Here is a 26,419-nt window from a genome sequence, read left to right as displayed (position 1 = left end):
GCTTTGACCATTTATTTAAAATTGCAATCCCTATTCCCAGCATCCTTTTCAGCTTGCCTTTTCTCAATATTACTTAACAGCATCTGACATAAAATATATTCTATTTAGCTATTTGGTACTCAAGTACCCACAGCACCTGGAACCTGGAAGGTGTTCTAGGGAATTATAGGATGAATGAAGCTGACCGAGGCATGGGGAGATCAGTCTCTGACCCCAGTCACTTCCGGGCAGAGGCCAGTCGACGGTGGCGCAGAAGGCCTCTCGGTGGCGGGGAGGGCCCAGCTGAGTCTCCAGAGTTGCTGCTGCCGCCACGGCCGCCAAGGTCACACAGCGGGCGGAGAGGGCCGGGGCTGAGGGCCTGGGAGGCGGGGCGGCGGGGAGCGGCGCGGGGCCGGGGCGGGGCCCGGCGCCTGCGCCATAAAGGCTGTTGCGCTCCGCGGGGCGCCGCTCGCTCCCTTCGCGCCGCCCGCTCCCGTTTCCTTCCTCCGTGCACGTCTCGGTCGGTGTGCCCTTCTCGTCCCGCCATGGCCGCTCTCACCCGGAACCCGCAATTCCAGAAGCTGCAGCAATGGCACCAAGATAACAGTTCTGACCTCAACCTGCGCCGCCTTTTTGATGCCGACAAGGAGCGCTTCAATCATTTCAGGTGCGCGCGCGGGGCTGGGACCAGGAGGCCTAGACAAGGACCCCTGGGACCCCCGGCCACCGAGCCGGGCCCAGGCCAAAATCGCACTTTGTCCTTGAGGCCTCCTTGGAACGTGTTCGCCGGTCTGGGGTCTGGGGCCTGCTTAGTCACGAGGAGCAGCCCTCCACAGGGACCTCGCCTTCCTCTCCCCCCTCCCCCACAGCTCTTTAGGGGGGACTCCGGAGGCACTGGTGGGGAGGGGCCTCACTGACGCAACAGGCGGGAAAGAGCTGCCCCCTTCCACCTGGTCCTGGCCTCAACAGGCTTAGGACATCTTTGGAGTGCGGTCAGGGTGGCCATCCTGGGCGGGGGTTGCCAGGAGTGGCCGCGGTGGAGATGTCGGGGCATAATTCCTGATGAAGAGGCTAAGGCCAGAGACCTGTGGAATGACCTGGAAATGGGAAGGAGTGGGGGAGGAAATCTTGGGTGGGAATGCGTCCCAGCTTGCTCTGATCACGGATGATGCAGCGGATGAGAAGGTAGGGATGGGACACTGCCTGTGGCTCCAGGACTGGAACTCCCTGATGGTGAGGTACAGAGTGAAAGTCTGCAGGGTTGCGGGGTGTCTCCCTGGGCCCTGCAAAGCAGTTGTATCCCATCTTCCCAGGCCATGACTCCACGCCGAGGGTCTGACTGCATCTTGGTTTGGTGTGTGCTGCTGCTGTTCCAAGTTAGCCTGGGCAGGAAGGTTACAGACACCACCCACTGTCCTGGGCAGCTAGGGACCCTGTGGGGTTGTGGCATAAGGAGGATGTTTCTTCTGGTGGAAACAGCTCCTGCCTCGCTCTGATCCAGGGGCAGGCTGGGAGGGACCAGGGGTGTGGTCAGTAGCTTCTGCATCTTTCTATAGCTTGACTCTTAACACCAACCATGGCCACATTCTGGTGGATTACTCCAAGAACCTTGTGACGGAGGAAGTGATGCATATGCTGGTGGACCTGGTAATGTTGTTTGGGGAACCCTGTGTGGTGGGTGAGCTAAGCTCCGGGGAGCTTCCAGGTCCTTATGGACCTCAGTAACTACCTCACTGCTGCTGGGTTCTGAATGCCTGGCCTGGCTCAGGTTCTGAGCAGCATTCTAGGGGACCCAGTGCCTGATGTTTGAGTAGCCTCTTTCCAGATGGGAGAGGGAGACAGGCTGCAGTTTTCTGTCAGACCCATTGCAGTCAGTGCCATGCCTTGTGCTTGGGGACTTGGATGTGTGGTGGCCATTGTGAGTAGGACCAGACCTCAATGTTTTCTTTTCTCAGGCCAAGTCCAGGGGTGTGGAGGCTGCCCGTGAGAGCATGTTCAACGGTGAGAAGATTAATAGCACCGAGGTAAGCAGCCGCATACTAGATTCCACATACCCCCTGGGGCCTCTTCCTTCCCTTTTGGGGGTTCATCTGACTGTTAGCATCACCCTGTGTCCTCACCTCTTCTCTTAGGCAATGCTATTGCTTAACGAGGGGCCTAAAGTCCTGTTTCTTTTGGGGGCTGGTTGCAGGGCTTTGGGGTGTGTCTTCTCTAAGACCAACAGGGATTTGGTAAGCAAATTGGAATGGCTCTCAGTGTCAGCCCAGGGAGGTACACTTCTCAACCCTGAAGGGTGGGAGTTTCTCAAGGATTGCTCAGGCATTTTATTAGAGAACTTAACTGATTTATCTTTACTGCAAGTTTTACTAAGGACAAGAATTTCATGTCACAAAAGACCTCAATCTCCTCAGCAATAGGAGTCAATAGGAACCCTCAGTAAGGCCAGGCTTTGGGGACCGTATTCCTGACTTGCAGTGGAAGCCTGGAGGCATAATAAACTCTTGAGCACTTAGTCTCTGTCCTATGAGGAGTCTGAGGTTGAGAGGTTAAGTCACTAATCCAAGATGTCATAGCTGGAAAAGGAAGAGCTGGGATTCAAACAAGCCCATCTTGCACTATTAGGCTAGTGTGAGGAAGCCTGCAGGTAAAGAGGGTTTTCTTTGGGGGTCTGTTTCCCTATGGAATGTGGGGAGGAAAGGGGTTGGGCAGGTGGGATGTGGGAGAGCATGAAGCCCTCTGTCTTAGTGAGCCTCTCATAAACACATGAGATCACCACTCTTCTGCCCACCTGGATCCTTTAAACCTGCTTCTGTCAAAGACTCCCCTGCTGGCTTCAGCTGGATGGAGCCATTTTGCTCTTTTAACCAAGCCAGCTGCCTGGCACCTGTCATAGACTTATGGTCTGGTTGGTTTGTGGCAGATGGTACTGATGGGGCTGCTTGGTAAGGGAAGCTTGAATTACTTGCCTTGCTCCACATCCAGGGGGCTAAGGGCACTCTTCAGAAGGTGCCAGCAGACATTGAGTACTCTAATCAGAAGGATGAGGTTACTTTAGGCTTCATGAGCCCTGGTTCACTGAAGACATTAATTGCGTATCTCTGACCTGTGTTGTCACCGTTCTTTGCTCACTCTGTACCACTTTCTTTCTCACTGTTCACACACTGAACACTGGCCTGTCCTAAGCATGTTCAGTTCTCCCTGACTCCTTTCTTCCGCTGCTCCTTCCTCCTCTTCTTCTTGCAGTACTGGGGTTGAACCCAGGGATACTCCATCACCGAACTACATCCCCAGCCCTATTTAAATTTCATTTTGAGATAGGGTCTTGCTAAATTGCCCAGATTGGCCTTGAACTTGTGGTCCTCCTGTCTCCCAAGTCCCTGGTATTATAGAGACTACACTACCATGCCTGGTCCCCTACTGGTTTCTGACTGTAGCACAAAGAGGGCAGCCCATGCTTTGCATTCTCCAGAGTCCTGGGGTAGCTCCTAATTCCATAAGCTTACAGTGGTTCCCAGAATAAGACCATGGTGCCAAGACACCTCAGGGTCTGCTGTCCAGTGGTAACTCTTAGACTATACCACACCATGCCCAGTTAGAAGCATAGTTCCCTAGGATATAGATAGGAGGGGTTCTTTACACTGTGACCCTCGTCCCCAGGATCGGGCAGTGCTGCATGTGGCCCTTCGGAACCGCTCAAACACACCCATTTTGGTGGATGGCAAGGATGTGATGCCAGAGGTCAACAAGGTTTTGGAAAAAATGAAATCTTTCTGCCAGGTAAGTAACTGCTGGACCGGACTTGCCCTTGGCCACACATGTGCATGTGTTTGGAGATCTGGGAGTCCTTATTAGAAGCTCTACCATTCTCCTTAGAGGCAGGACTCAGGCCATCACTGAAACCGCAACTAGGGGTGGCCTGTACTGTTGCTGACCCCGGGGTCTCTGCTATGGCTTGAATTTCCCCAGAGCCTGGTTGGAGGGGATCCACTGCTAGGGGCAGCCTCTTTCCTGAATTATAGACATCTGTGGTCTCAGAATAAGCTATCCAGTAGCAATGGCCTGAAGTTAAATGAAATCCCGGATATAGGATAGTGCAGGAGGGAAGGGATGCCTTGTCTAACCTCTTTAGTGACATCACCTTATTCCCAGTCCAGAATCAGATGTAAAAATTTAAAAGGTCCTAACCCCACTCCCAGCCAACTCTCCAAAGATAGCTGTTATGTTTTCCTGAAAATTTCCCCAAAGTACCTATGCATATATACTAGGACATATAAACACACACACACACACAGAGAAGCATCTATCATCACATGTTTGTAATACAATACACACAGATTCATTTTCTATCTGGCCTTCTGCAGCTTATTTCCACTCAGAATCATGTTAGGGATGTTCCTGGGTTAGTGTCCATTAAATATAACTTTGTCTCCTCCTTTTCCTGTATGTGGGGTGTAGGGATTGCCTTAGAGAACAGCTAAATTCCCCAGGTCAATGCTGTTGCCTCAGTTATCTATTTCAGGAGTGATTCTGCAAAGGTCACAGATCCTCAAGCCTGGAGTACAAGGGTGATGGCTAGAGGTCTGTTTGGGTGTGTGCATGTCTGTATGGGTTATGCGTGCCCTGGGAATGATCATCTGCTCAACTGTGATCATTCACTGCTTATCCCTGAAAGCATAGGCCCCCACTGTGACTGGTCAAAGTCTGGTTGCTTTGGCCAAGAGCCATTTTCAGATCTGAAAATGATGCCAGGAGTAGGAGGTGATCTTGGCATCAGTCGTAATTAGAACTTCCTGAAGGGAGGAAGGTTTGGCATCCTGATGGGGATCTGGATTCTCAAGTGTCCCTTAGGGTGGTCAGCCATGTGACTTTGTGTGGGGAAGGGCATTTCAGTCGTCATCATTGGCAGAGCTAACACGGTTTGGGAGCCTGGTGCCCTGATTGGTCATGTGGAAAGTGTAGCACTGGCCATCTTTGTTGCTTGTTTCCAGGACAGCCTTCTCTCTCTCTCTCTCTCTCTCTCTCTCTTTTTTTTTTTTTTTGTCATTTCAAACCAATTTATTTCTCACTTCATAAGAAAAGAGCATTCTAAAGCAATGTAGCCAGCATTCAATCAAAATGCTGCAAAACAATGAATAAAAAAAACACAGGGCAGAAAATGGGATAGTAAACTATTAAAATTATGTATAAGAGTTCAACAAAGTAGAAACTGTAGTTCCCACAATGGAGTCAGCCTTCTCTTAACTGACTTCTGGATTACCTACTTCAGACTGAAGTGTATTTACAGTTCCAAACACTAATGAACAGTGGCATTTCAACAGGGAGGAACACTTTTTATGGCTGTTGCTCTCAAAAGTTCCCCAGAATCACTGGGTGAAGATGTTCACTGTGACCTTCATTATCATGGCAAAACCCGAAAACAAACTGCATATTTCAAAATAGTAAGAGAGGATTTTGAATGTTTTTAACACAAAGAAATGATAAATGAGGTGATAGACATACCATTTACCATGATTTCATTATTACACATTTTATATATGCATTAAAATGTCATACTGTGCTCCATAAATGTTTAGTCACTATGTATTAAAAAGCAGGGCCAGGGGCTGAGGTTGTGGCTCAGTGGTAGAGCGCTTGCCTAGCATGTGTGAGGCACTGGGTTCAATATTTAGCACCTCGTATGAATGAATAAAATAAAGGTCCATTGAAAACTAAAAAAAAAAAAGTAGGGCCAGAGGCTGGGGTTGTAGCTCAGTGGTAGAATGCTTGCCTCACATGCATGAGGCCTTGGATTTGATCCTCAGCACCGCATAAAAAATAAGTGTGTCGGGGTGAAGGACCATATCTAACTTAAAAAAAAAAAGTAGGGACAGAGATGTAGTTCAGGGGTAGAGTGCTAGCCTATGGTACATGAGTCCCTGGGTTCAACTCCCAGAACCACAAAATTGAAAAAAAAAAAAAAGTAAAAGTAAAAACCAAGCAACTCATATCATTTGTCAAAGGACATATCAGTAAAATCAGTGTATATTCCTGTATTGCAGTCCTAGCTACCATTAGGCATTCAGAATCTATGGCTGTACTTACCTGCTGTGCTATTTAGGATATATTGAAAAGTTGAAAAAGGAAGTTACAGAATTTGTGTGTGTGTCATAAAGCCTCAACCGGTCAAAGAAAGAGTGTGTGTGGTTGTATTAAAGATAAACATTTTTCCCTCTGGTGTTTGTTTTCTTTTTGGTACTGGGGGATTGAGCTCAGGGGTACTTAAGCATTGAGCCACATCCCAGCCTTTTTTGTATTTTGTTTAGAGACAGGGACTCACTGAGTTGCTTAGGGCCTTGCAAAGTTGCTGAGGCTGGCTTTGAACTCGAAACTGATCCTCCTGCCTTTGCCTCCAAGCCACCATGCCCAGCCTGCCTTTGCCTCCAAGCCACCATGCCCAGCATTTTTTTTTTTTTTTTTGATGCAAATCTGTGATGGTGATATTGAAGGTTGAGAAGCTGAGCAACTTTTTTTTCTTTCTTCCTTTCTTTTTTTGTAGGGGAGGGAGGTTTGAACCCAGGGACGCTTTACTATTGAGCTGTATCCAGATTTTTTTATTTTGAGATAGGGTCTTGTGTTGCCCAGGTAGCTAGGATACAGGTGTGCACCACTGCACCAGCATTTTTTTTTTTTTTTTAATTATGGAAGTTTTCCTATGACAGTTGATTAGTTTTTTATTTAAAGAAAAAAAAAAACTTGCTAGATTTTACTGGCTTTGGGAAAACCATGTGTACTAGTTTTCTGTTTATATGTAGGAAATTACTGGAGAACTTAGCAGCTAGAAATAACAGTCAACATTTCTTTGGGTCAGGACTTTTGAGTGGTTCTCTTAAGGCTATAGTCAAGATGTTGGCTGAAGGCTGGGGTTGTAGCTCAGTGGTAGAGTTCTTGCCTGACATGTGTGGGGCACTGGTTTTGGTCCTCAGCACTTAAAAAATAAATAAATGGAACAGAGTATTGTGTCCATCTACAACTAAAAAATATTAAAAAAAAAAAAGGGGGGGGCTGGGGTTATAGCTCAGTTGGTAGAGTGCCTGCCTCGCATGCACAAGGTCCTGGGTTCAATCCCCAGCACCACACACACACACAAAAAAAAAAAGATGTTGGCTGAGGTTGCAGTCATCTGAAGGCTTGAGGGTAGAGGATCTGCTCTAAAGATGGCTACTTAGCAGTTCTTTTTGAGGGCTTCAGTTGCACACCATATGGACTTCCACTCAGAATTTGAGAGTTCTTATGATAAGGCAGCTGATTTCTCCCAGAGTGAGAAAACTCAATAGAGAACAGGAAGAGTTCCTTGAGGTCTTTTGTGACCTAGTATCAGAAATCACATTATTGCAGGCACGGTGGCACAGGCCTGTAATCCCAGCAGCTTGGAAGGCCGAGACAGGAGAATCATGAGTTCAAAGCCAGCCCCAGCAACTGCGAGGCAACTCAGCGAGACCTTGTCTCTAAATACAATACAAAATAGGGCTGGGGATGTGGCTCAGTGGTTTAGTACCCCTGAGTTCAATCCCCAATACAAAAAGAAAAAAGAAAAGAAAAATCACATTCTTTAATTTCTGTAATATCTTATTGATTGTACAGATCAGCTCTGGTCATCCTAAGAGGGTACTGTACAAGCATAGATGCCAGGAGGCAGCAGGGATCACTGTTAAATCATCTTGGAAGTTGGCTGCTAAAAGCAGCCTCTTGCTCTCCATGATTCATGTTCCTTCTTTGTCCAAAATACCCGACTCAGTTTCTCCTAAGGCTGTATTCCATTACTTTATCATCTAGAAGTCCAAACCTCATTGTCAGGTACAGGCATAGTAATACCTGCATTTCCTCAAGTGTACCTTCAGTACACTTCCTTTTGGTCTGGACAGGTGGATTAGACAAGTTGTCGTTCTCCCATATCACCCAACCAACAGTGGTGAGATAGGATAATGACTTTAAGTGGGGGAGCGAGGTGGGGGAAGGAAGGCATGCAAACCACACTGGTCCATGGCAGTTCTGAAATCTAACAGGACGTGTTGGCAATTTACTGGTTAAGATTCAAGGCCTGGGAATAATTTCTCAAGGCTCTTGGCTTTTCTTGCACTCATTTCCCTTAGTTGAAAGGTAGCCTGTGTTTGCAACTGCATAGTTTTATCAGACTACTTACTGTCTGGAAATACAGATATTCCTTTCCTACTCTATCCCTTTCAGTTCAAGCAGATATCATTTCAGAAAATTCAGTTATTTAAAAAATTTTGTGGGTCTCCTATGAAGCTTCTTGAAGGAAAGCTTCATTTCATTAAGTAAAATCCATACCCACAAATTTTTTCAACATGAGTCCTTTTTTTACTTTTGCTTTTGAGCCCACAGAAATAATACCATTAAGCCTCTAAGAAGTCTTTTATTTATTTTTATGCAGTTCTAGGAGTCCAACCCAGGGGTATTCTACCAATGAGCTACATCCCTGGCCTGTTTGTTTAGTTGTCAATGGACATTTATTTATTTATTTTTATTTTTTTTTTATTTATTTATATGCAGTGCTGAGAATCGAACCCAGAGCTTCGTACATGCTAGGCAAGTGCTCTACCACTGAGCTAAAACCCAGCCCACATTTTTTTTTTAATTTTTTTTTTTTAATATTTATTTTTTAGTTATGTGGTGCTGAGGATCGAACCCGGGCCGCACGCATGCCAGGCGAGCGCGCTACCGCTTGAGCCACATCCCCAGCCCCACATTTTTTTTAATATCTTTATTTTTTTATGTGGTGCTGAGGATCAAACCCAGTGCCTCACACATGCTAGGTGAGTGCCCTACCTCTGAGCCACAACCCCAGCCCCCTGACCCTTTTTATTTTTTATTTCAAGGCTGGGTTTTCTTGAATTCACCAGACTGGCCTCCAACTTATGATCCTTTTGCCTTGCCTACCAAGTTGCTGGGATTATAGGCATGTGCCACTGTGCCCAGCACAGGCTGCTTGTTCTTTTATATGACAAAGCTTCTCAGTCATGTTCCATCATTTTCATAGTATTTCAATAGGTGCACAGGTCAGCACAGTGGGGAGCTATTCAGGGATATGAATACCAGGGGAAAGAATCATTTGTAGGTCCATTTGGAAGTTGACTGAATTTCTTATATTTCTGTCCCTGGTCATGATAGTTGGCATTTCATCTGGTCTCTGATATTAGTTTCTCCTGAAACTTTACCTTTTTTTTTTTTTTTTGCAAGTTTTGATAGCATTACTGTGAGTTGAGGATGTGATCACTGCATTTCCTTTTTAAATGAGGAAATGCAGTGTAGTATGGTAGGGATCTACCACTGTGGTTTTAAGAAGCTCCTATGACACCCTGAAAGTTGGAATTGAGGTTTAAGGATAGAGGAGTGATGACTTTTTTTTTTTTTTTTTTAATTGAACCCAGAGGTGCTTAACCACTGAGCCATATCCCCAGCCTCCAGTCCCCCGCCTCCTTTTTTTTTTAAGACAGGGTCTCACTAAGTTGCTTACGGCCTCATTGAAATGCTGAGGCTGACCTTGAATTAGTAATCCTCCTGCCTCAGCCTCCTGAGTCACTGAGATTATAGGCGTACACTAATGATGTTTTTGAACAGTAATTTATATGGCAGTGAAAGGCTGATCACATCTTCTCTGTTGTGTGCCAGCGTGTCCGCAGTGGCAACTGGAAGGGATACACGGGCAAGTCCATCACAGATGTCATCAACATTGGCATTGGAGGCTCAGACCTGGTGAGGAAAAGACTATCTTGGGATGGGGTGAGGGTTGGGAACTATTAGTACTTTCCAAGGCTTTGGTTTCTCCATTTATGGGACCTGTGTCTGGAGTCTTGCTTTCTGATGCTCTCTTTACAGGGGCCTCTTATGGTCACTGAAGCCCTTAAGCCGTACTCTTCAGGAGGTCCCCGGGTCTGGTTTGTCTCCAACATTGATGGGACCCACATTGCCAAAACCCTAGCCAATCTGAACCCTGAGTCCTCCCTGTTTATCATCGCCTCCAAGGTAAGGGCATCAGTGGTATGGGGAGGGTATGGATGTTCTACTATCGCCCTGGGCATTGGAACCGCAGGACTGGTTGTGAGGGAGCCAGTGCTTTGTGGATCAGTCAACACAGCTGCTCTGGGCCTGTTTCCTCATTTGGCAGCTAACAGTTTCCTTAATAAAAGCCTCAGCTGATCAATATGAACCTTTGTCATAAGGTCACACCTATTCATTTTGCAGGAACTGTGCTCAACCTGGGACTCTACTTTCTTATGATTACTGTCTTATGTTTGTTCCTTTTAATCTTAGAGCCACACCCTAATAATACTGGGGTTTTGTTTATTATCATTAATGCCCTGTGTATTCACTTTTTTTTTTTTTTTGCAGTACTTGGGATTGAACCCAGGGCACTCTACCACTGAGCTACATCTCTAGTCCTTTTTATTTTTAGACAAGTGTTTGCTAAATTACCCAAAGTAGTCTCATACTTGCCATCCTCCTGCCACATCCTCCTGAGTAGCTGAGAATACTGGCATGTGCCATCATTGTGGGCCCTGTGTATTCACTTTAATGCACATAAAATATGAGTTTCATCAGGCAGGAATGGTGGCGCATGCCTGTAATCTGGCAGCTTGGGAAGTTGAGACAAGAGGATTGCAAGTTCAGAGTCAGCCTCAGCAGCTTAGTGAGAGGCTCTAAGCAACTCAGTGAGACCCTATCTATAAAAAAAAATAAAATAACAAAAAAAGGGCTGGGAATGTGGCTAAGTGGTTAAGTGCCCCTGGGTTCAATCCCCAGTACCAAAAAAAAAAAAAAAAAAAAGAAGAAGAAGAATCTCATCAGAATTCTAAGATATAGCCTAGCTAGACAGGCTCAGCTCATCCCCTAGGAGGTACACACACACCCCCCACACACACACACTGACTTGTAGGATTAGGGTAGGGACTGTGGCATTGCCTAGGGTCCTCCCTCCGCTGGTTGCAAAGTGCTGGAATTACAAGATGATGTACCTCCAGGCCTCTGCCTCAGGCACAGCTACCAGTCAATGTGTGGGTTAGCAGATATGGGGATTGTCACTGACCTGCAAATACTACTCCTTGTGACAAATGGGCATCTGTGTGGCTTCTGCTGCTGAGCCTGGAGGCTGACTGTTGTACTCTTTTATTGCAGACCTTTACCACCCAGGAGACCATTACAAATGCAGAAACGGCGAAGGAGTGGTTTCTCTCGTCAGCTAAGGATGTGAGTGGGTAGTAGGGACCCCTTATGGGGGTGATGGTCCCTGTGTAGGCTGGGAAGACCTGGGTAGGCCTGCCTGTCTACTTGAGTGGCCCTATTTCTCCTAAATTAGAAGCCGGAGGCAGCCTTTCTGGCACCTGCCTTTCCTGTTTTTTGGTCCATCTTTGGCTTTGTCAGCCCCCAGACACACCAAATGTGGCAGAACCTGCTCTAATTGGTTTCGGGCCCTTTCTTTAAGCCCTTTGTCCCAGAGGGATTATTGCTGCTCCTGGCCACATCAATTTTAAAGAAGAGGGACATTCTTGGGCTTTTTTTTTTTTTTCTCTGTGTGTGTGTGTGTGTGTGTGTGTGTGTGGTGCTAGGGATTGAACCCCAGGCATTTGCATGCAAGGCAAGCACTCTACCAACTGAGCTATATCCCCAGCCCCATTCTTGGGCTTTGTACGCCTGTGAGATGAGACAGGCATGCTGTCCTGTGACCCTTCTGCCATTTTTTTTTTTTAATGTCTATTCCAATCTTTTGCTGTTTTTTTTTTTTTTTTTTTAGAAGAGAGAGAAATTTTTTTAATATTTATTTATTTATTTTTAGTGTTTATTTATTTATTTTTTTTCTGGCGGACACAACATCCTTGTTTGTATGTGGTGCTGAGGATCGAACCCAGGCCGCAGGCATGCCAGGCGAGCCTGCTACCACTTGAGCCACATCCCCAGCCCCCTTCTGCCATTTTGATCTTAACCTTGATAAGAGGGTCCTCCTGCAGCCTCAGACCCAAGGACTAGGACTAGTCATTCCCCAGCACAGACCCTTGGTTTCTCTAGTGATGCAGGATCCCTGCCCCTCTGGCATAGTTTGATATAACTGGCTCCGTCTCTTGTAGACTTCTGCAGTTGCGAAGCACTTTGTTGCCCTGTCTACCAACACGGTAAGTGCCTGTGTGGCTCTCCATGCTCCCTCCCTCGAAAAGCCCAGGTCACGGCAAGATCATGGCCTTTTGGAATACATGTGCTGAGTTACAACTAACTCACAGGTTTGGAGCATCTTGGCACAGATGGTGGGATAGGATTCATTCCTGTGAGCCGCAGGCCAGCCTTGCCTTCATTACGTTTCCCATCCAGTCTTTGCTGCCCCAAAGGAGGGTATTCAGTCAGTGGGATCATGATAACCTTGTCCTTCTCCCAAGACTGACTGATATCCAGAATATTCCATACTCATGATCTCCCATGGCCTCTGCCACCTGCTATTTCCCCAAGTGGAATATGCTGGGTGTAATGCCTGGTGAGGGTGGGGGATGCATTCCATTTCTCACTAAAGACTTAAGCCCCAGTAAAGGGATGTGACTTTTTTTAATTTAATATTTATCTTCCACTCTCCCGACTCCCCCAACTTTTTTTCATTACTGGGATTGAACTCAAAGAGAGGTACTTTACCACTAACCTACATCCCCAGACCACTTTATTTTTATTTTGAAACAGTCTTGCCAAATAGTTGAGGCTGGCCTCCAATTTGCAATTCTCCTACCTTAGCCTCTCTAGTTGCTGGGATTATAGATGTGCGTTATTGCACCTGGTGGGGTGTGACTTTTTGCTCCACTTGGTGATTGTGTGAGGTAGTGATGCTGGGATGAGACCCCAGGTCACCTGCCTGACAGTTCTCATAGCTTGTCTGGCCTTGAGCTTGTATGAGGTAAGGGAGGCAGGGTCAGCAGGGCAGAGTGAGGTGTGCCTTAGGAAGTACACACCTGTAAACCTTGCTGGACCCTGAGTGGGTGGGTGGGGGGGCAACGCTGTGCTGGGCTATGACAGAGCAGGGAACCATACTTAGGCCTTCTCGACTTCCTCCATCACCTCCACAATTACTTCCGTCTCCAGTGCTGACCTGCCCACAGGGGTAGACAGAATAGGTCAAAGTCAGCTAACCAGAGAGTGTCTTGTCTGCCTTCTATACACAGGGCTCAGACTATTGGTAGGGCTTCTACGAGGAACAGGTAAGGGGTTGCTGGCCTACCAACCCAGGTGACTACATGCCTGAAAAACAGTATTCAGGCTCTCTGAAATAGAGGCACCTTCCCAGATTTGGGAAGGACTGGGCAGTTAGTTGTGCATAGCCTGGACTGGGAGGTGGCCTCTGCTGATGCTTAGGGTCCAGCCCTAAGCTGAGGTTCCCAGATGTCCTAAGGGACTCAGGTGATAGCTGTTGCGAAGCTGGATGTGGGCTTTATATCAGGTAGGCAGACCCCCTCAGCAGGAGGCTTTGCAGGTCCCCTCGCATCTCTCTGGGTGGGCAGGTCCTGGGCCTTGATTCAGGGGGTGTCTCACCCTGCCCTAGGTGGGGCTAGGAGGAAGGTGAGGCACTTCTGTAGCTTGTCTGACATAACTCCTCCCTTCCTGAAGCTCCTTTTCTTATTCTGCTAACAAATAGTTTCTTTTTCCTATTTTCAGGCCAAAGTGAAAGAGTTTGGAATTGACCCTCAAAACATGTTCGAGTTCTGGGATGTAAGTACAGGCACTTCCTGTGCTGGGTGAATTACGTGTCCTGTGCCAAACCATGGCCATTGAGCCACAGATGAGGGGCCTGTAAGGTTAGATCAGCATTTATTGAGCTCCTGCTGCATGCCCAGATTTGAGAAAGGCAGAGAGGCCCTTAAAGAGACTTGTAGGGCAAGAGCAACCCACTTAAGTTGAGGGCTCCACTTGAACTGTGGCAAGCTGAGCCTGCAGGCCAGGTTGAACTCTCCCCTGTGCCTGCCAGTAGCACCCCCTGTGGGGTAACCAGAGCTGCCTCCACCCACCTCATTGAGCTGTGGTTGTGAGTTATTCTCAGTGATGACCTTTCTCTAAGTTGCAGCCACAGTCTTTAAAGGCCAAGGGGCAGAGTGAGGCAGGAGGTGGGCCCCAGTAGGCTTGGAAAGGAGCAACAGGAATCACAGGAGCAGCTGGAGGAGTGGTGGGGAGGGGCCTGGGCAGCTTGCACTGCAAACCTTGATGGGTGGTCACGGGGGCACACCTGTACTAGAGTCAGGCATTGAATAGGAGCTTCCTTGCAACTTGCCTGATTGCAGCCATGGTGTGAGAAGGGCTGTGAAGGCTTGGGGTGCAGGGTGCTGCCCAGGGTGTGGTGTGGGCTCTGAATGCAGCGGGTATGGCTGGGCATAGGTGGAGTGCTCTAACACATGGCCGTGACAGTCACACCCAAAGGGGCATCACTCATTTGAGTGTTTTCACACTGGCCTTTGACATGGAGGCTCTTTGCTTGGTGGCAGCATCCACAGATATAATCTTCTTATCTTGCAAGTTTTCTAAGAGCCTTTTTCAACTGGGGTCTGGGAGAGAATGAAGCCCCAAAGCCCTAGACCATCCACTGTGTATAATGAGTTCACTTCTTTCTAGAATGGGACTAGTTATTTACCATCCTTGGAAGAATTGAGAAGTCACTCAAATCATTTTCTGCATCCTGTGGCTCAGATGAGGAACCCTGGTTGAGAGACTGTGCAGCTTCTAACCAATGTTGCATGCCTGATAAAGGGGGGGAGCATCTCCCACCTCCTCCCTGGGATTTGACATCTGAGCAGGTGGTGGGCAGGGATGTGTGGGTGCTTCTGCTAGCTGAGGAGCCCAGAAGAACAGGGTTTCGTTGTCTACAAGTGCTCAGTATACACAGAGGAGTTGGAAGTGTGACTTATGGAGAGGGATGGGTCTTACAGGGAAGGCCTAGGAATGACAGTTGAGTAGGAAAACATGGAATTGGAACCAACTAGTTATGCCAAGGTGGGCACAGTGGAGGCCTCCTGGCCCAGACTAAACATAACACATACCTGCTGTAGTTGGGATTAATGTGGATATTGCTGAATCGAGAAGATGTCTGAGAGGCCCAGGGGCAAAAACAGGTAAAGTTTCTGAAACAGGTCTCTCAGGCCTGTTTGAGGCATCGGGTAAGGCAGAGAGTTATAGTACTGGCTATGAGATGAGATCAGAAGAGTCCAGTCCAGTAGAGGTACGTATGAGTGGTAAGACCCAGTCTGCTGGGGTCTGCCTTGGGGCAGCCTTGGATTGGGATCAGGCAGAGGCATAAGTATGGTGGTAAACTGTGGAGTCTCTCAGGGCTCAGCCTGAGTCAGCACACACAGTAGAGCTAAGTGAGGTCTGAAGAGGAGCCAGGATAGGTATAGGTGAGTTTAGAGAAGGAACCAGGACAAGGAAAGATACAGGTGAGGTCCATGAATTCTGGAGGATATTCAGGTATTTAGAGAGTGATCCTATCAAGCGAGGTCTGAGGAGTCAGTCATGTACAGGTACTTAAACCCAGCCCTGTGGGAAGAGGGCTAGATCTATGTAGTATACACGGGGGTCTTCCTGACTTGTTCTGCAAAATGAGGATCAGGTAGTGGGACATCTAGAATGTCCAGGTGGTGGACATTGATATGAGGTGTTTAGATTTCACAATTATGCAAACACAGGCCAGCCCCCTGGTTTCAGCATTTTAATCAGGTATGATGGGCAGAGCTCAGGATATAGAGAGCCTGCTGAAGGTCCTTAACAAGCCCAGGAGTGTCTGTGCAGGTTTGGTATGTACAGTGGAGAACGCCAGGTGTGGAAACATGTCTGAGCTCTTGGGAGCTGGAAGAATTATACAAAGATACGTATGATTGGGTTTCTTAGGGGAGGCCTAAGGAGCCAGATTAGGCACATGTAGGTAGAACTGGATTGCTTGGGTATGGACACTGGAACTAAAAATAGGCTTGGGTAGGTTGAACTGAGTCTGACAAGTGATGACAAAAATCCATGATTGGGTCCAGGTCATAACTGTGACCTGTGGTGACATCTGAGAGCTCTGGAGATGCACAAGTGGGTGCTTCAAGGTTCCCTGGGATAAGACTGAAGAGATGACATCAGGCAAATGCAGAGCGACAGAAAACAGCATCCGTCTGTAAAGTGTATGAAGCCTGGGTCTGGCCCGGGTATGTAGAGCAGGTGGCAGGTGAGGTTTGAAGAGTGGGGGTGAGGCCCAGTTTTGTACTTTGGGTCTCAAAGAAATGTCTAAACTGCGGAGGTCAGGTCCTAGTTTATATCCTAGTTTTTGAGGTGCTGGGTCAGGCATTGTGGTTAGAGTTTGTCAGATAATACGGCAAGCATGGACCTGGAAAGCCGTGGCTAATTAGATTCATTAAAATCTGTCACAGTTGAGGTTGTCCCCAAGTCGGTAGAGTCAATTTTTCAGGTGGAACTTGAGGAGCCAGGGTAAGGCTCATGGATAATGAATAGGGTTCTTTAGATGATGTCTGAGGAAATGAAAGGAATATAGGCAGAGTTAGGCCTCTCAGGTGAGATATGAGGAGTGCCTGCCAAGTGTGGTCTGAAGAGCCAGGATCTGGCAGCAGTAAGTAGCTCTGGCTCTCTCAGAACTTTACCTCTTGGCGGGGGAGGAACTTCGCCTCTTGGGTAAGGTCTTAGGAGTCTGTATCTAATGCACAGGTTTGTGTCTTTGGGTCTGTTGGATCTGAAGAACATGAGTTAAGCAGGTGGGTAGAGCAGGGTTTGTCAGGTAAAGTCTGTTGGGGGCCAGGTTTTTAAAATTGGGCATAGCTGTTCAGATCTAAGAAGTTAAAGTGAAACCTGAGTAGGAAGAACTGAATGTGTTGGATGACAAATGAGCAGTGGAGGTATAAGGTACAGGCAGGTAGGCAGAACTGGCCCTCACAGGTACAGTCTGAGGAGCCAGCATCAAGCACGGGTAGGCTCAGGCCTATCAGGCATGGTCTGAAGAACCAGAGTCTTATACAAGTAGGTAGAGCTGCCTTCCAGGTATAGTCTGAAGAACCAGGGTCCTGTAAGGTAGGTAGAATTGGCTCACCAGGTGTTGTCTGAGGACTAGAGGTAAGACACAGGTAGCTGGACCTGGTCTTCCAGGTGTGCTTTGAGGAGCCGTGATTGAGCATAGGTAGGTAGAGCTGGCCTACCAAGTGCAATGCATGAGCCAGGGTCAAGCACAGGTAGGTAGAGCTGGCCCTCCAGGTGTGGTCTGAAGAACTAGGGTCAAGAACAGGTAGGCAGAGCTGGCCTACTACATGTGGTCTGAGGAGCCAGCCCCAGAGGCAGGTAGGCAGAGCTGGCCCTCCAGATGTGGTCTTGAGGCCTGAGGATTTAGGGTTGAACACAGGTAGGTAGAGTTGGCTCTTTTAGGAGCTGGATTCAGGCAAAGGTATGTATACCTGGTTCTTGTGCCTGAAGAAACACGGTCAGGCTTGGTAGGTGGAGCTGTCCATCTGTGTGTGATCTGTGTGTTCATCAGGGTCAGGTACACAGACAGAGATAGAGATGGCCTGCCAGTTACAGTGTGAAGACCCAAGGCCACGCTCAGATGGGTAGAGATGGCCTGCTGGGTGTGGTCAGAAGAGCCAGGGTCATGTACAGGTAGGTAGAGGATGACCTTCCAAGTATGGTCTAAAGAACCAGTGTCATATGTAAGTGGGTAAAACTGGACTCTCAGGTACAGTCTGAGGAGCCAGGCTCCAGCACAAGTAGTTTGAACTGTCTTGACTAGATGGGGTTTGATGACAACATCAAGCACAGTTCAACAGCCTTCCAGATATGGTTTGAGAGGATCCACAGTGGAGCATAGGTAGACATACCAAATACAGTCTAGAAGCCAGGGTCAAAGCCAGAGCAGAGGAGCCAAGGGCAAGCCAAAGGTAGGTGGAGCTGGCTCAAGTATAATTTAAGAACCTAAGGTCAAGCACAGGTAGGCAGAATCATGGTCCAAAGAGCCAAGTCAAGCATAGGTTGGCTCTTTAAGAACTTGGATTCGGACAAAAGTGTATAGACTTGCTTCTCTGTGGTAGAGCCTAAAGAATCAACTTAACGGAGGCCGCATAGCCTCTCAGGTCAGGCTCACAGCACTGGAGTCTATAGAGTAGGCAAAGCACTGTGGGTCTCACAAGAGGTCTGCAGGCCTCAAATGAGACATGGGTAGGTAAACCAGGAGTCTTGCAGGTGAAGTTCTTGGGGCATGGTTCTGGCTTTAAGGAGCATGATTTAGTCACTGGTGATAGATAAACATCTCTCATGTGAGTCTGTGGCACTGTGGGGGTTCTGAGACTCCTTGGTGAGGTTGGTAATGTTGGATTTTTCTGAGAGACATGAAAAGCTGAGCCAGGTGGGATAGAGACTACTGGGTCAGGCCTATGTAAATAGAGCTTGATCTCCAGGAAGGGGTGAGGAGAATCTGTGTTGGGCTCCAAGTAGTGGATCTGGGTCTGCATTTGAGTTGGAGGGGTCAAGTTAGTCACAGACAGTTAGGTGAAACCTGTTCTACTAGCTGCAGTGTCTGAAGCCAGGCTCTGGCAGGTATACCAGCCTACATTGTATGGTGCTGGAGTTGAACACAGGTGGGCAGAGCTGAGTCTCCGAGGCTTATCTGGCTTTGTTAGTCTGTGGATCAGGGTCAGTATGGGAAAAGTATACAAACATGGTCTTATGTGTGTTCTTTCCACCTGGATTCAAATGCAAAGGCACCCCACCCATGAAGAGATAAAGTAGAGAAGGTGGGGCCTCACCCAGAAATGCATAATTGGTGTGGTTGGCCAGGCCTGAGGAAGAGTGTCAGATATAGTTGGGACCATCCGTGGTAGGATCTGGCACAGTTAGGTCAGAAAAACATAGTCATCATAGGTGTATGTATCTAGGTCTGTCTGGTGAGGTCTCAGAAACCCTGAGGTGGGAGAGGTAGGGTCAGGTTGGAGATGTAGAATGCCCTGAGCCAGGTCAGCTATCCCTGGACAAGTGTGACAGGCAGAGATCAGGTTATTGCAGAGGCCTGAGGACCTGTAACCTGTCTAGGGTGTGGTCTGTGCCATCACTTTCTTGTTGCCCTAAGGTCTGAGTTGCCAAAGTGAGGAAAAATGTAGGGCTATATCTGGCTGGATAAGGTAAGGTGTGGTGAACAGAGGCAGGTGAGACCCAGACTTGGAGCTGACTGAGATGCTGCAAGTGTCAGGTATGCTTTGGGAGCCTACTGCAGGTAAAGGTAAGGGCTAGAGACTCCAGTCTGCAGTTGGAAGGCTCAGAGGCTCAGGTCAGATATGTCATCGCTGGGCTTTTCCTGAGGTGAAATCTGAGGATCAGATCTCAGCCAAGGTCAGAGCCTGGATTCACCAGAGAGCTGCTCCCCTTGTTTCTAGAAATGAATCTGTTAGGCAGGATCTGAAAGGCAATGTCAAACATGGTGTGGTCTGCAACTGTGTCCATCAGATATAAGCTGACCCCCAAAACCCAGACCCTTTCCAGGTAAAGGACCCCACTATACTCTCTGTTCAAGCCAGCAGTCTCTGGGCCGTCCTTCTCTCATTCTTCTGGTGCATCCTATTCAACTGAACTCCCTGAATCAGGACTCCACTCCCCAGTTCAGAATGTCTGGATAAATACTGCGGCTCCTAGGTGGTTTCCCTGCTTCTATTCTCACCTTACCCTCAGGCTCCAGTACTCCAGCCTTGTCTCTCAGCTTCAACCCTTGGGTTCTCACTCTTTCCTTCATGGTCTATCTTGTGCTTTGCTTCTTCTTACCCAGCTTGCCTTAGTGGGCTTCCAGACAAAGCATCTATTGGATTTCTGTGCAAAAGCCTCTCCTTTGCATATAATGGGGTTGTAGCCTTGGACCATCCCTGAAGGAATTGAGAAGTGATGTTGCTCTGTAAGGCTTAATTCTCTCACTGTTGGGTGGCTCTTGCCACAGGACCTTTGCATATGCTGTTCTATGCTTCTCCAGTGTTCCTCCGAATAATGCCTACTCTTCAGATCTAGGCTCAAGCTCCTGGAAGATTCCTTTTATAACTGGTCTTGGGTACCATATTACCATATTCACGTTCTCCCAAACACTTGTTATTCAGTTTCACATTTATTGGCATGATTATTTCACTTACTTCATTCTTCCCCCACTGGTCTATTTGCGCTGCCTGTGGTAGGAATGTGGTAGGTGTTGGGAAGATATGCATGGAGTTCAGAGGATACCACAAGGAGCACACAGGTGTGGCATCAGAAGTCTCAGTGTGAATGGTAGGTGTAGGTGTGTCTTAGAGCTGAGGTTGAGAAGATCCCAGGTATGAGCCACTGGGCCCGTGTCCCGGGAGGCAGGGTGAGGCACAGGTAGGAGGTTCTGGTGCTGTCACTATCAGAGGGAGCATGTCCAGACACAGGTATCAGGCTCTGAGCCTGTTCGTCTGAGGAGGCAGGGCCTGGCACAGGTATGAAGCCTGGAGTCACGTTCATGGTGGTGGGTTTGGGCAGCACAGGTATGAAGCTCTGGTCCTTCCAGTGGCTGAGGAGGCCCTGCTGAAACCTGATAGGAGGTACAAGATCTGTGTCTTTGTCCAAGGAGGCAAGGCCAGGCAATGCCACGTTTTTCATTGTCCAAGGAAGTGTACCTGGGCACTGGTGTGTGGTGCTGACCTGGGCCCTGGCACAGGTAGGAGATTCTGAATCCATCAGTATCTAAGAGGTAGGGTAGACACAGGTCTAAGGCTCTGGATCTGTCAGGGGCTGAGGAGACAGGACCCGGTACAGGTATGAGACTGGGTCTGCCGTATCTGAGGAGGTGGTTCCTGGCACAGGTATGAGGCTCTGGATCTGTCAGTGTCCAAAGAGGTGGGTTAAGCACAGGTATGAGCACCTGGTCTGCCAGTAACCAAGGAAGTGAGACTCGACACAGGTATGAGGCTCTGGTCTGTCAGTGTCCAAGAGGCAGGGTAGGCACAGGTACGAGGCCCTGGGTCTGCCACTATCTGAGGAGTTGGGGCTGGCACAGGTAGGAGGCCATGGATCCATCAGTGTCTGAGGTGAGCCCAGGTATGAGGCCCTGGGTCTGCCACTGTCTGAGGAGGTGGAGTTGGCACAGGTATGAGGCATGGGTCTGTCAGTGTCCAAGGAGGCAGGGTAGGCACAGGTATGAGGCCCTGGTCTGCCACTATCTGAGGAGGTGGGGCTGGCACAGGTAGGAGATGCTCTACGTCAGTGTCTAAGGAGGTGAGGCCACAGGTATGAGGCCCTGGGTCTGTTGACATCCAAAGAAGTGAGGTCTGGCACAGGTATGTGTCTCTGTCTGTCAGTATCTGAGGTGGGCTAGGCACAGGAATGAGGCTCTGGGTCTGCCGGAGACAAGGCCAGCATGGTAAGGTCTGCATTGAGTCTGTGGTTCTGGTCAGTCCCACGTGTAGTCTGCCTTGTTGTCAGCCCAGAGAGTCGCCAGCGCCTGGCCTGCTATCTAGCTTGCCTGAGGTGGGTTGGGCCCAGGTCCTCTGATCTGCACCTGTGGAAGAGCAGTGCTCTCCAGGGACAAGTTGATGGCAGGAGGGAGGGGGGCGGGGTGTGCTGGCCTTCCCTCAGCACCTTTTCCTGTCTCTCCTAGTGGGTAGGCGGACGCTACTCGCTGTGGTCAGCCATTGGACTCTCTATTGCCCTGCACGTGGGTGAGTGTGTGTTTCTGTCTTGCAGCCCTCTCAGGGGATGGTATTGTAGTCTGGGGTCAGGGGAGGGAACACCTTGCTGTCACCAAAGGCTGCTGGCCTCTGCTCTTGACTGGAACATTTCTTTTAGATCTAGCAGAAGGCCCAGGTTTTCTTTTCTTTCTTCCTTTCTTTTTTTTTTTTTTTTTCTTTTTTTAAATCAGGTATTGAACCCCAGGGCATGCAACCACTGAGCCACATCCCCAGCCCTTTTTTATTTTGAGATAGGGTCTCTCTGATTGCTTAGGGCCTCACCAAGTTGTTGAGGCTGGCTTTGAACTTGGAATCCTCCTGCCTCAGCCTCCCAAGTCCTGGGATCATAGGCACGTGCAGCCATGACCACCTCAGCCCAGGTTTTCTTTTGGGGGTCGCAGGTTGGCCTTTCTTCCTGCCCCTCCCAGCTGCCGTGCTGTTCTCAGTCCCCAGCTGGAATTAGATCCAACTTTGCATCGGGGCCAACTCTGAACAGAGAGGCTTTCTGCAGGCGCCAGTTCTTTCAGATCCTGTTTCTTCTGGCTCCACATCCAGCCTTTTCTGGTTCCAGAAGAAGCTGTGCCCACTGCCCAGAGGACACAGGGTGTGGCCATTTCTGTTGACACTGCTTTTGTGTCATAGGTTTTGAGAACTTCGAGCAGCTGCTCTCGGGGGCTCACTGGATGGTGAGTGCTGAGTGGCCCAGCCCCCGCCCGCCGCACTCCCTCCCTCCTTCCCTTCCTGGCAGCTGCTCAGCTCCCACTCCACCTACTCCTGTTTCAGGACCAGCACTTCCGCACAACACCTTTGGAGAAGAATGCCCCTGTCCTGCTGGCTCTGCTGGGGATCTGGTACATCAACTGCTTTGGCTGTGAGACGCACGCCCTGCTGCCCTATGACCAGTACCTGCACCGTTTTGCTGCCTACTTCCAACAGGTACCAGTTCGCTAGGTCAGGCCTTGGTGCTAGAAGGGCTTATTGGCACCTGAGAAGTTCAGAGGCCCAAGTTCCAGCTCCTTCAGGAGCTCTGCCCCTTACCCTTGAGCATGCACCTTGGTGACCAGGACTTGTGCCACCTCCAAGTGTCTGTTGAGTTTGACTATGTGGGAGGAACATGACCGGCTCTCATGGTGCCCTGGCTTGGCCTGGGCATGTGTCACAGATGGGGTCACTTCCTTCTTGAATCTCACTTGGTGTGACTGCCATAGGGTGAGGCTGTGAGCCTTGGCCCTCATGGCCTGCGTACCTTGCCTCCTCGGGCTACACGCACCTCTGTCCCACTCTAGATCAAGCACCGCCTCTCTTAGATTCTGTTCTAGAAAGTCCTTACCTACTTTATTTAATATAGACCTGATCCCTGCCTTGTTGTCCTTGGGCTCCATGGGACAGAATCAGCAAACTTGCCAACACCTAAAAATGAATCCTGCCACTGAAGTAGAGCTAAGGCTGCCCAGTCCCAGCTTCCTGAGTAAGGATTGCCATCACCAGGGTCCAGGTGGGTGCCCAAAGCCCAGTGTCTCCCTGAGGTGGCAGCCCTCAAAGACTATACACTCTAGACCCCAGTTTGGTTCTCTCAAAAAATCAATTGAATATTTTGTGGCTATAATTTGATTTATTATTGGTGCTGGAGACTAAACCCAAGGCCTCATGCCTACTAATCAGGTGCTGTACCACTGAGCTACATATCTAGCCCCATACATATTTTTAGAGGGGTCCTCCCCCTCTCTCCAGAAACCATCTTCTCCTGGTCCGAGTGGCCAGAGATATTTGTGTTGGCCCAGCCCCCTGCCCTGCCATACTCCCTCACTCTTTCCTTCCCTTCCTGGCAGCTGCTCAGCTCCTTTCTGCAGAGTAGTCTAGATCAGAAAGCTTATCAGCCTGTGACACACATTTGCAAGGGTTCCTCATAGGGCTGGGGTGTCCCAGGCAGGACTTGTAGCATAGTGCACAAAGGAGCAAAAGTGTCTGCATTCCAGGGTGACATGGAGTCCAATGGGAAGTACATCACCAAGTCCGGCGCCCGTGTGGACCACCAGACAGGCCCCATTGTATGGGGAGAGCCAGGGACCAATGGCCAGCATGCGTTCTACCAGCTCATCCACCAAGGTAGGGTCCACTCTGGCCTGGGCAGCAGTGGTGGTGCTGGGGAAGGGCAGGGTCACGACAGCTGAGACTGTGCACTTAGGCTGGTATTCTCCTGTAGGCCGAGTGGGTAGCTCCCGTGGGCTGGGGTTGCATGGTTGACCACAGTGCTCTTCACAGGTACCAAGATGATACCCTGTGACTTCCTCATCCCGGTCCAGACCCAGCACCCAATACGAAAGGGTTTGCATCACAAGGTAAGAATCCCATGAGGATCCTCCTCACTACTTTCTCAGGCTCACATTACACCTAGACCTCTGAAGACCTGGCTTTGATCAGCAGTTATATTAATTTCCTATCACTGCCATGGCAAGTGGGTTAAAACAGCACCATTTATTATCTTCTCACTTCCATGGATCAGGAATCCAGCAGGCTCTGTTGGTTCTCTGCTTAGTAAAGGTTCATGGGCTGAAATCAGGTGTTCCCGAGGCTGCATTCCCTTCTGGAGGCAGGGAAAGTGCTTGCTCATTCAAGTTATATTTCTATGTGATGGTGGGACAGAGGTTCAGGTTCCTTGCTGTTGCCTGATAGTCATTCTCAGCTTCTAGAAGTCACCACTTTCCCTGGCTCATGGCTCTCTTCATTTCAGCACTGGCAGTAACAGGTACCTACCCTTTTTTTTGTTGTTTTGTCTGTGTGCACGTGTGTGCGTGTGTGCTGGGGATTGAACCCATAACTCTGCATACTGAACTACATCCCTTTTTTAAATTTTATTTTGAGCCAGGTTTCTTGAGTAGCTGGAATTATAGGCATAAGCCACCATGCCTGGCTAGTCTATCTTTTTGGTGTGTGTGCAGTGCTGGGAATCGAACCAGGAGCCTTTCACATACTAAGCAAGCACTTTACCACTGAGCCATACTCCCAGCCCAGTCTCCCCTTTTTAAGGTCTGTAACCTTACTTCCATGTGTAAAATCCCTTTTGTTGTATATTATAACATGAGATGCACAGGCCTAACAGCAAAGGACAAAGATCTTGGAGCCAAGATCTTGCCTATCTTGGCAGCAAATGGGAAGACCATTCAATTGAATCTAACAAAGTCCCTGAAGAGGATTTATTGTGCCTTGTCTTTGGCATGTGGAGTGGCATAGGGTTACTCCAGGCACAAGCTCTAGAGTCAGCGACCTAGGATTTGAATTCCGATTCTTCTGCTCTGGAGTTCTGTGATCTAGCGCTGTTTCAGAGAAAACTGAGGTTCAGGTAGAAAAGAGGGGTGAAGCCTCTCTCTCTGAGGGTCTTAAAGGATAGATATTGGCAAAATTGTTAGAGGAGGGTCCTTGGCAAGTGGTACATATTCCTTAAAGAGCAGTCAGCATTGTTACCTACCCTCTGGTGTCATCGGATGTGCCTTCTATCCTTCCTGTCTTCAAGGAGGAAGTGAAAAAGTGAATCCTGAGTGGGTGACTCACTCAGCTGGAACTAACCTCAATGGAGAAGTGCCAGGCAGCCTTGCCCCTTGGCCTGAGACTCCAGTAGTCTTTTCCAGTGTAACTGGTTATCTATCTTATCAGATCCTCCTAGCCAACTTCTTAGCCCAAACTGAGGCGCTGATGAAGGGGAAATCAACCGAGGAGGCCCGGAAGGAGCTCCAGGCTGCAGGAAAGAGTGCAGAGGACATTGAGAAGCTGCTGCCACACAAGGTCAGCACTGCTCCTGAAGCTGGTTTGGGAGCAGCCAGAGCTGGAGGGATGAAGTCGTAGGGTCAGGGTAGGGGTTCAGAGTGTGTTTGGGTTGTCCTATGGAATGGGAGGATCTGTCCTTCCAGACCTGTTCGTCCCAGCCTCTGAGGCAGGATATCCTCCTTCTGTAGGAGTTTGGGGGTCAGGATTAACCTGGGGATATTTCTTGGTGTTTTCTGAAGGTTTTTGAAGGAAATCGCCCAACCAACTCTATTGTGTTCACCAAGCTCACGCCATTCATTCTTGGAGCCTTGATCGGTGAGTAGAGGAAGGTATTAACTTGGGGTCAGTTGGACAGGGATGGGGGATTCCTAACATGCCCTGTCTACCACTCCTGCAGCCCTCTATGAGCATAAGATCTTCGTTCAGGGTATCATCTGGGACATCAACAGCTTTGACCAGTGGGGGTGAGTTGCTTACTCAGGAGGGTGGGGGATGTCTATGGGTTGGCTTGAAGATTTAGTAGTAACACTGGAACTTTCCTTATCCCCTTCTTCCTCCCCTTCCTGGCAGAGTGGAGCTGGGAAAACAGTTGGCTAAGAAAATTGAGCCTGAGCTTGAGGGTAGCACCGAGGTGACTTCTCATGATTCGTCCACCAATGGATTGATCAGCTTCATCAAACACCAGCGTGATGCCAAAACTGAATAAACTCAGCTACAGTTCCTGTTGTGACTGGTCCTTCTTGTCCCACCTTGTCAGAGTCTGCGCTGCATGGGCCTGCCCCTCCCTGTCTAGGGCGACCTCTGGTTGAAGACTTGGGCCATACACACCCTGGGGGAAGCCAGTCTGGAATTGCCACCCTGCCCCTTCCTTGTCCACTCTCCCTCTTTTCCACTCTGCTAAAGTGTTTCAGTGCAGCCGATTTTTCTGACCTGTGTTTACATCATAAGCAGGAAAATAAAGATGCCACAAAGGA

The 26,419-nt window shown here is 48.9% G+C and overlaps 1 protein-coding gene across 1 annotated transcript; it reads left to right on the top strand.

The window, feature by feature from the left end:
* Window positions 1-419: 419 nt before the first annotated feature.
* Window positions 420-26,419, top strand: Gpi (glucose-6-phosphate isomerase). Its single transcript, XM_076838717.2, has 18 exons — window positions 420-646; window positions 1,536-1,626; window positions 1,935-2,003; window positions 3,637-3,756; window positions 9,649-9,732; window positions 9,856-10,002; window positions 11,152-11,223; window positions 12,099-12,143; window positions 13,660-13,713; window positions 21,614-21,674; window positions 22,326-22,369; window positions 22,467-22,619; window positions 23,660-23,789; window positions 23,946-24,022; window positions 25,335-25,463; window positions 25,685-25,760; window positions 25,843-25,909; window positions 26,016-26,419. Exons 1-18 carry the CDS (start codon window positions 525-527, stop codon window positions 26,149-26,151), a joined length of 1,677 nt encoding a protein of 558 aa, XP_076694832.2. The 5' UTR covers window positions 420-524; the 3' UTR covers window positions 26,152-26,419.

Source organism: Callospermophilus lateralis, chromosome 18 (genome assembly GCF_048772815.1).
Source record: "Callospermophilus lateralis isolate mCalLat2 chromosome 18, mCalLat2.hap1, whole genome shotgun sequence".
Lineage (NCBI taxonomy): Eukaryota > Metazoa > Chordata > Mammalia > Rodentia > Sciuridae > Callospermophilus > Callospermophilus lateralis.
This window is presented reverse-complemented; position numbering and strand designations above follow the sequence as displayed.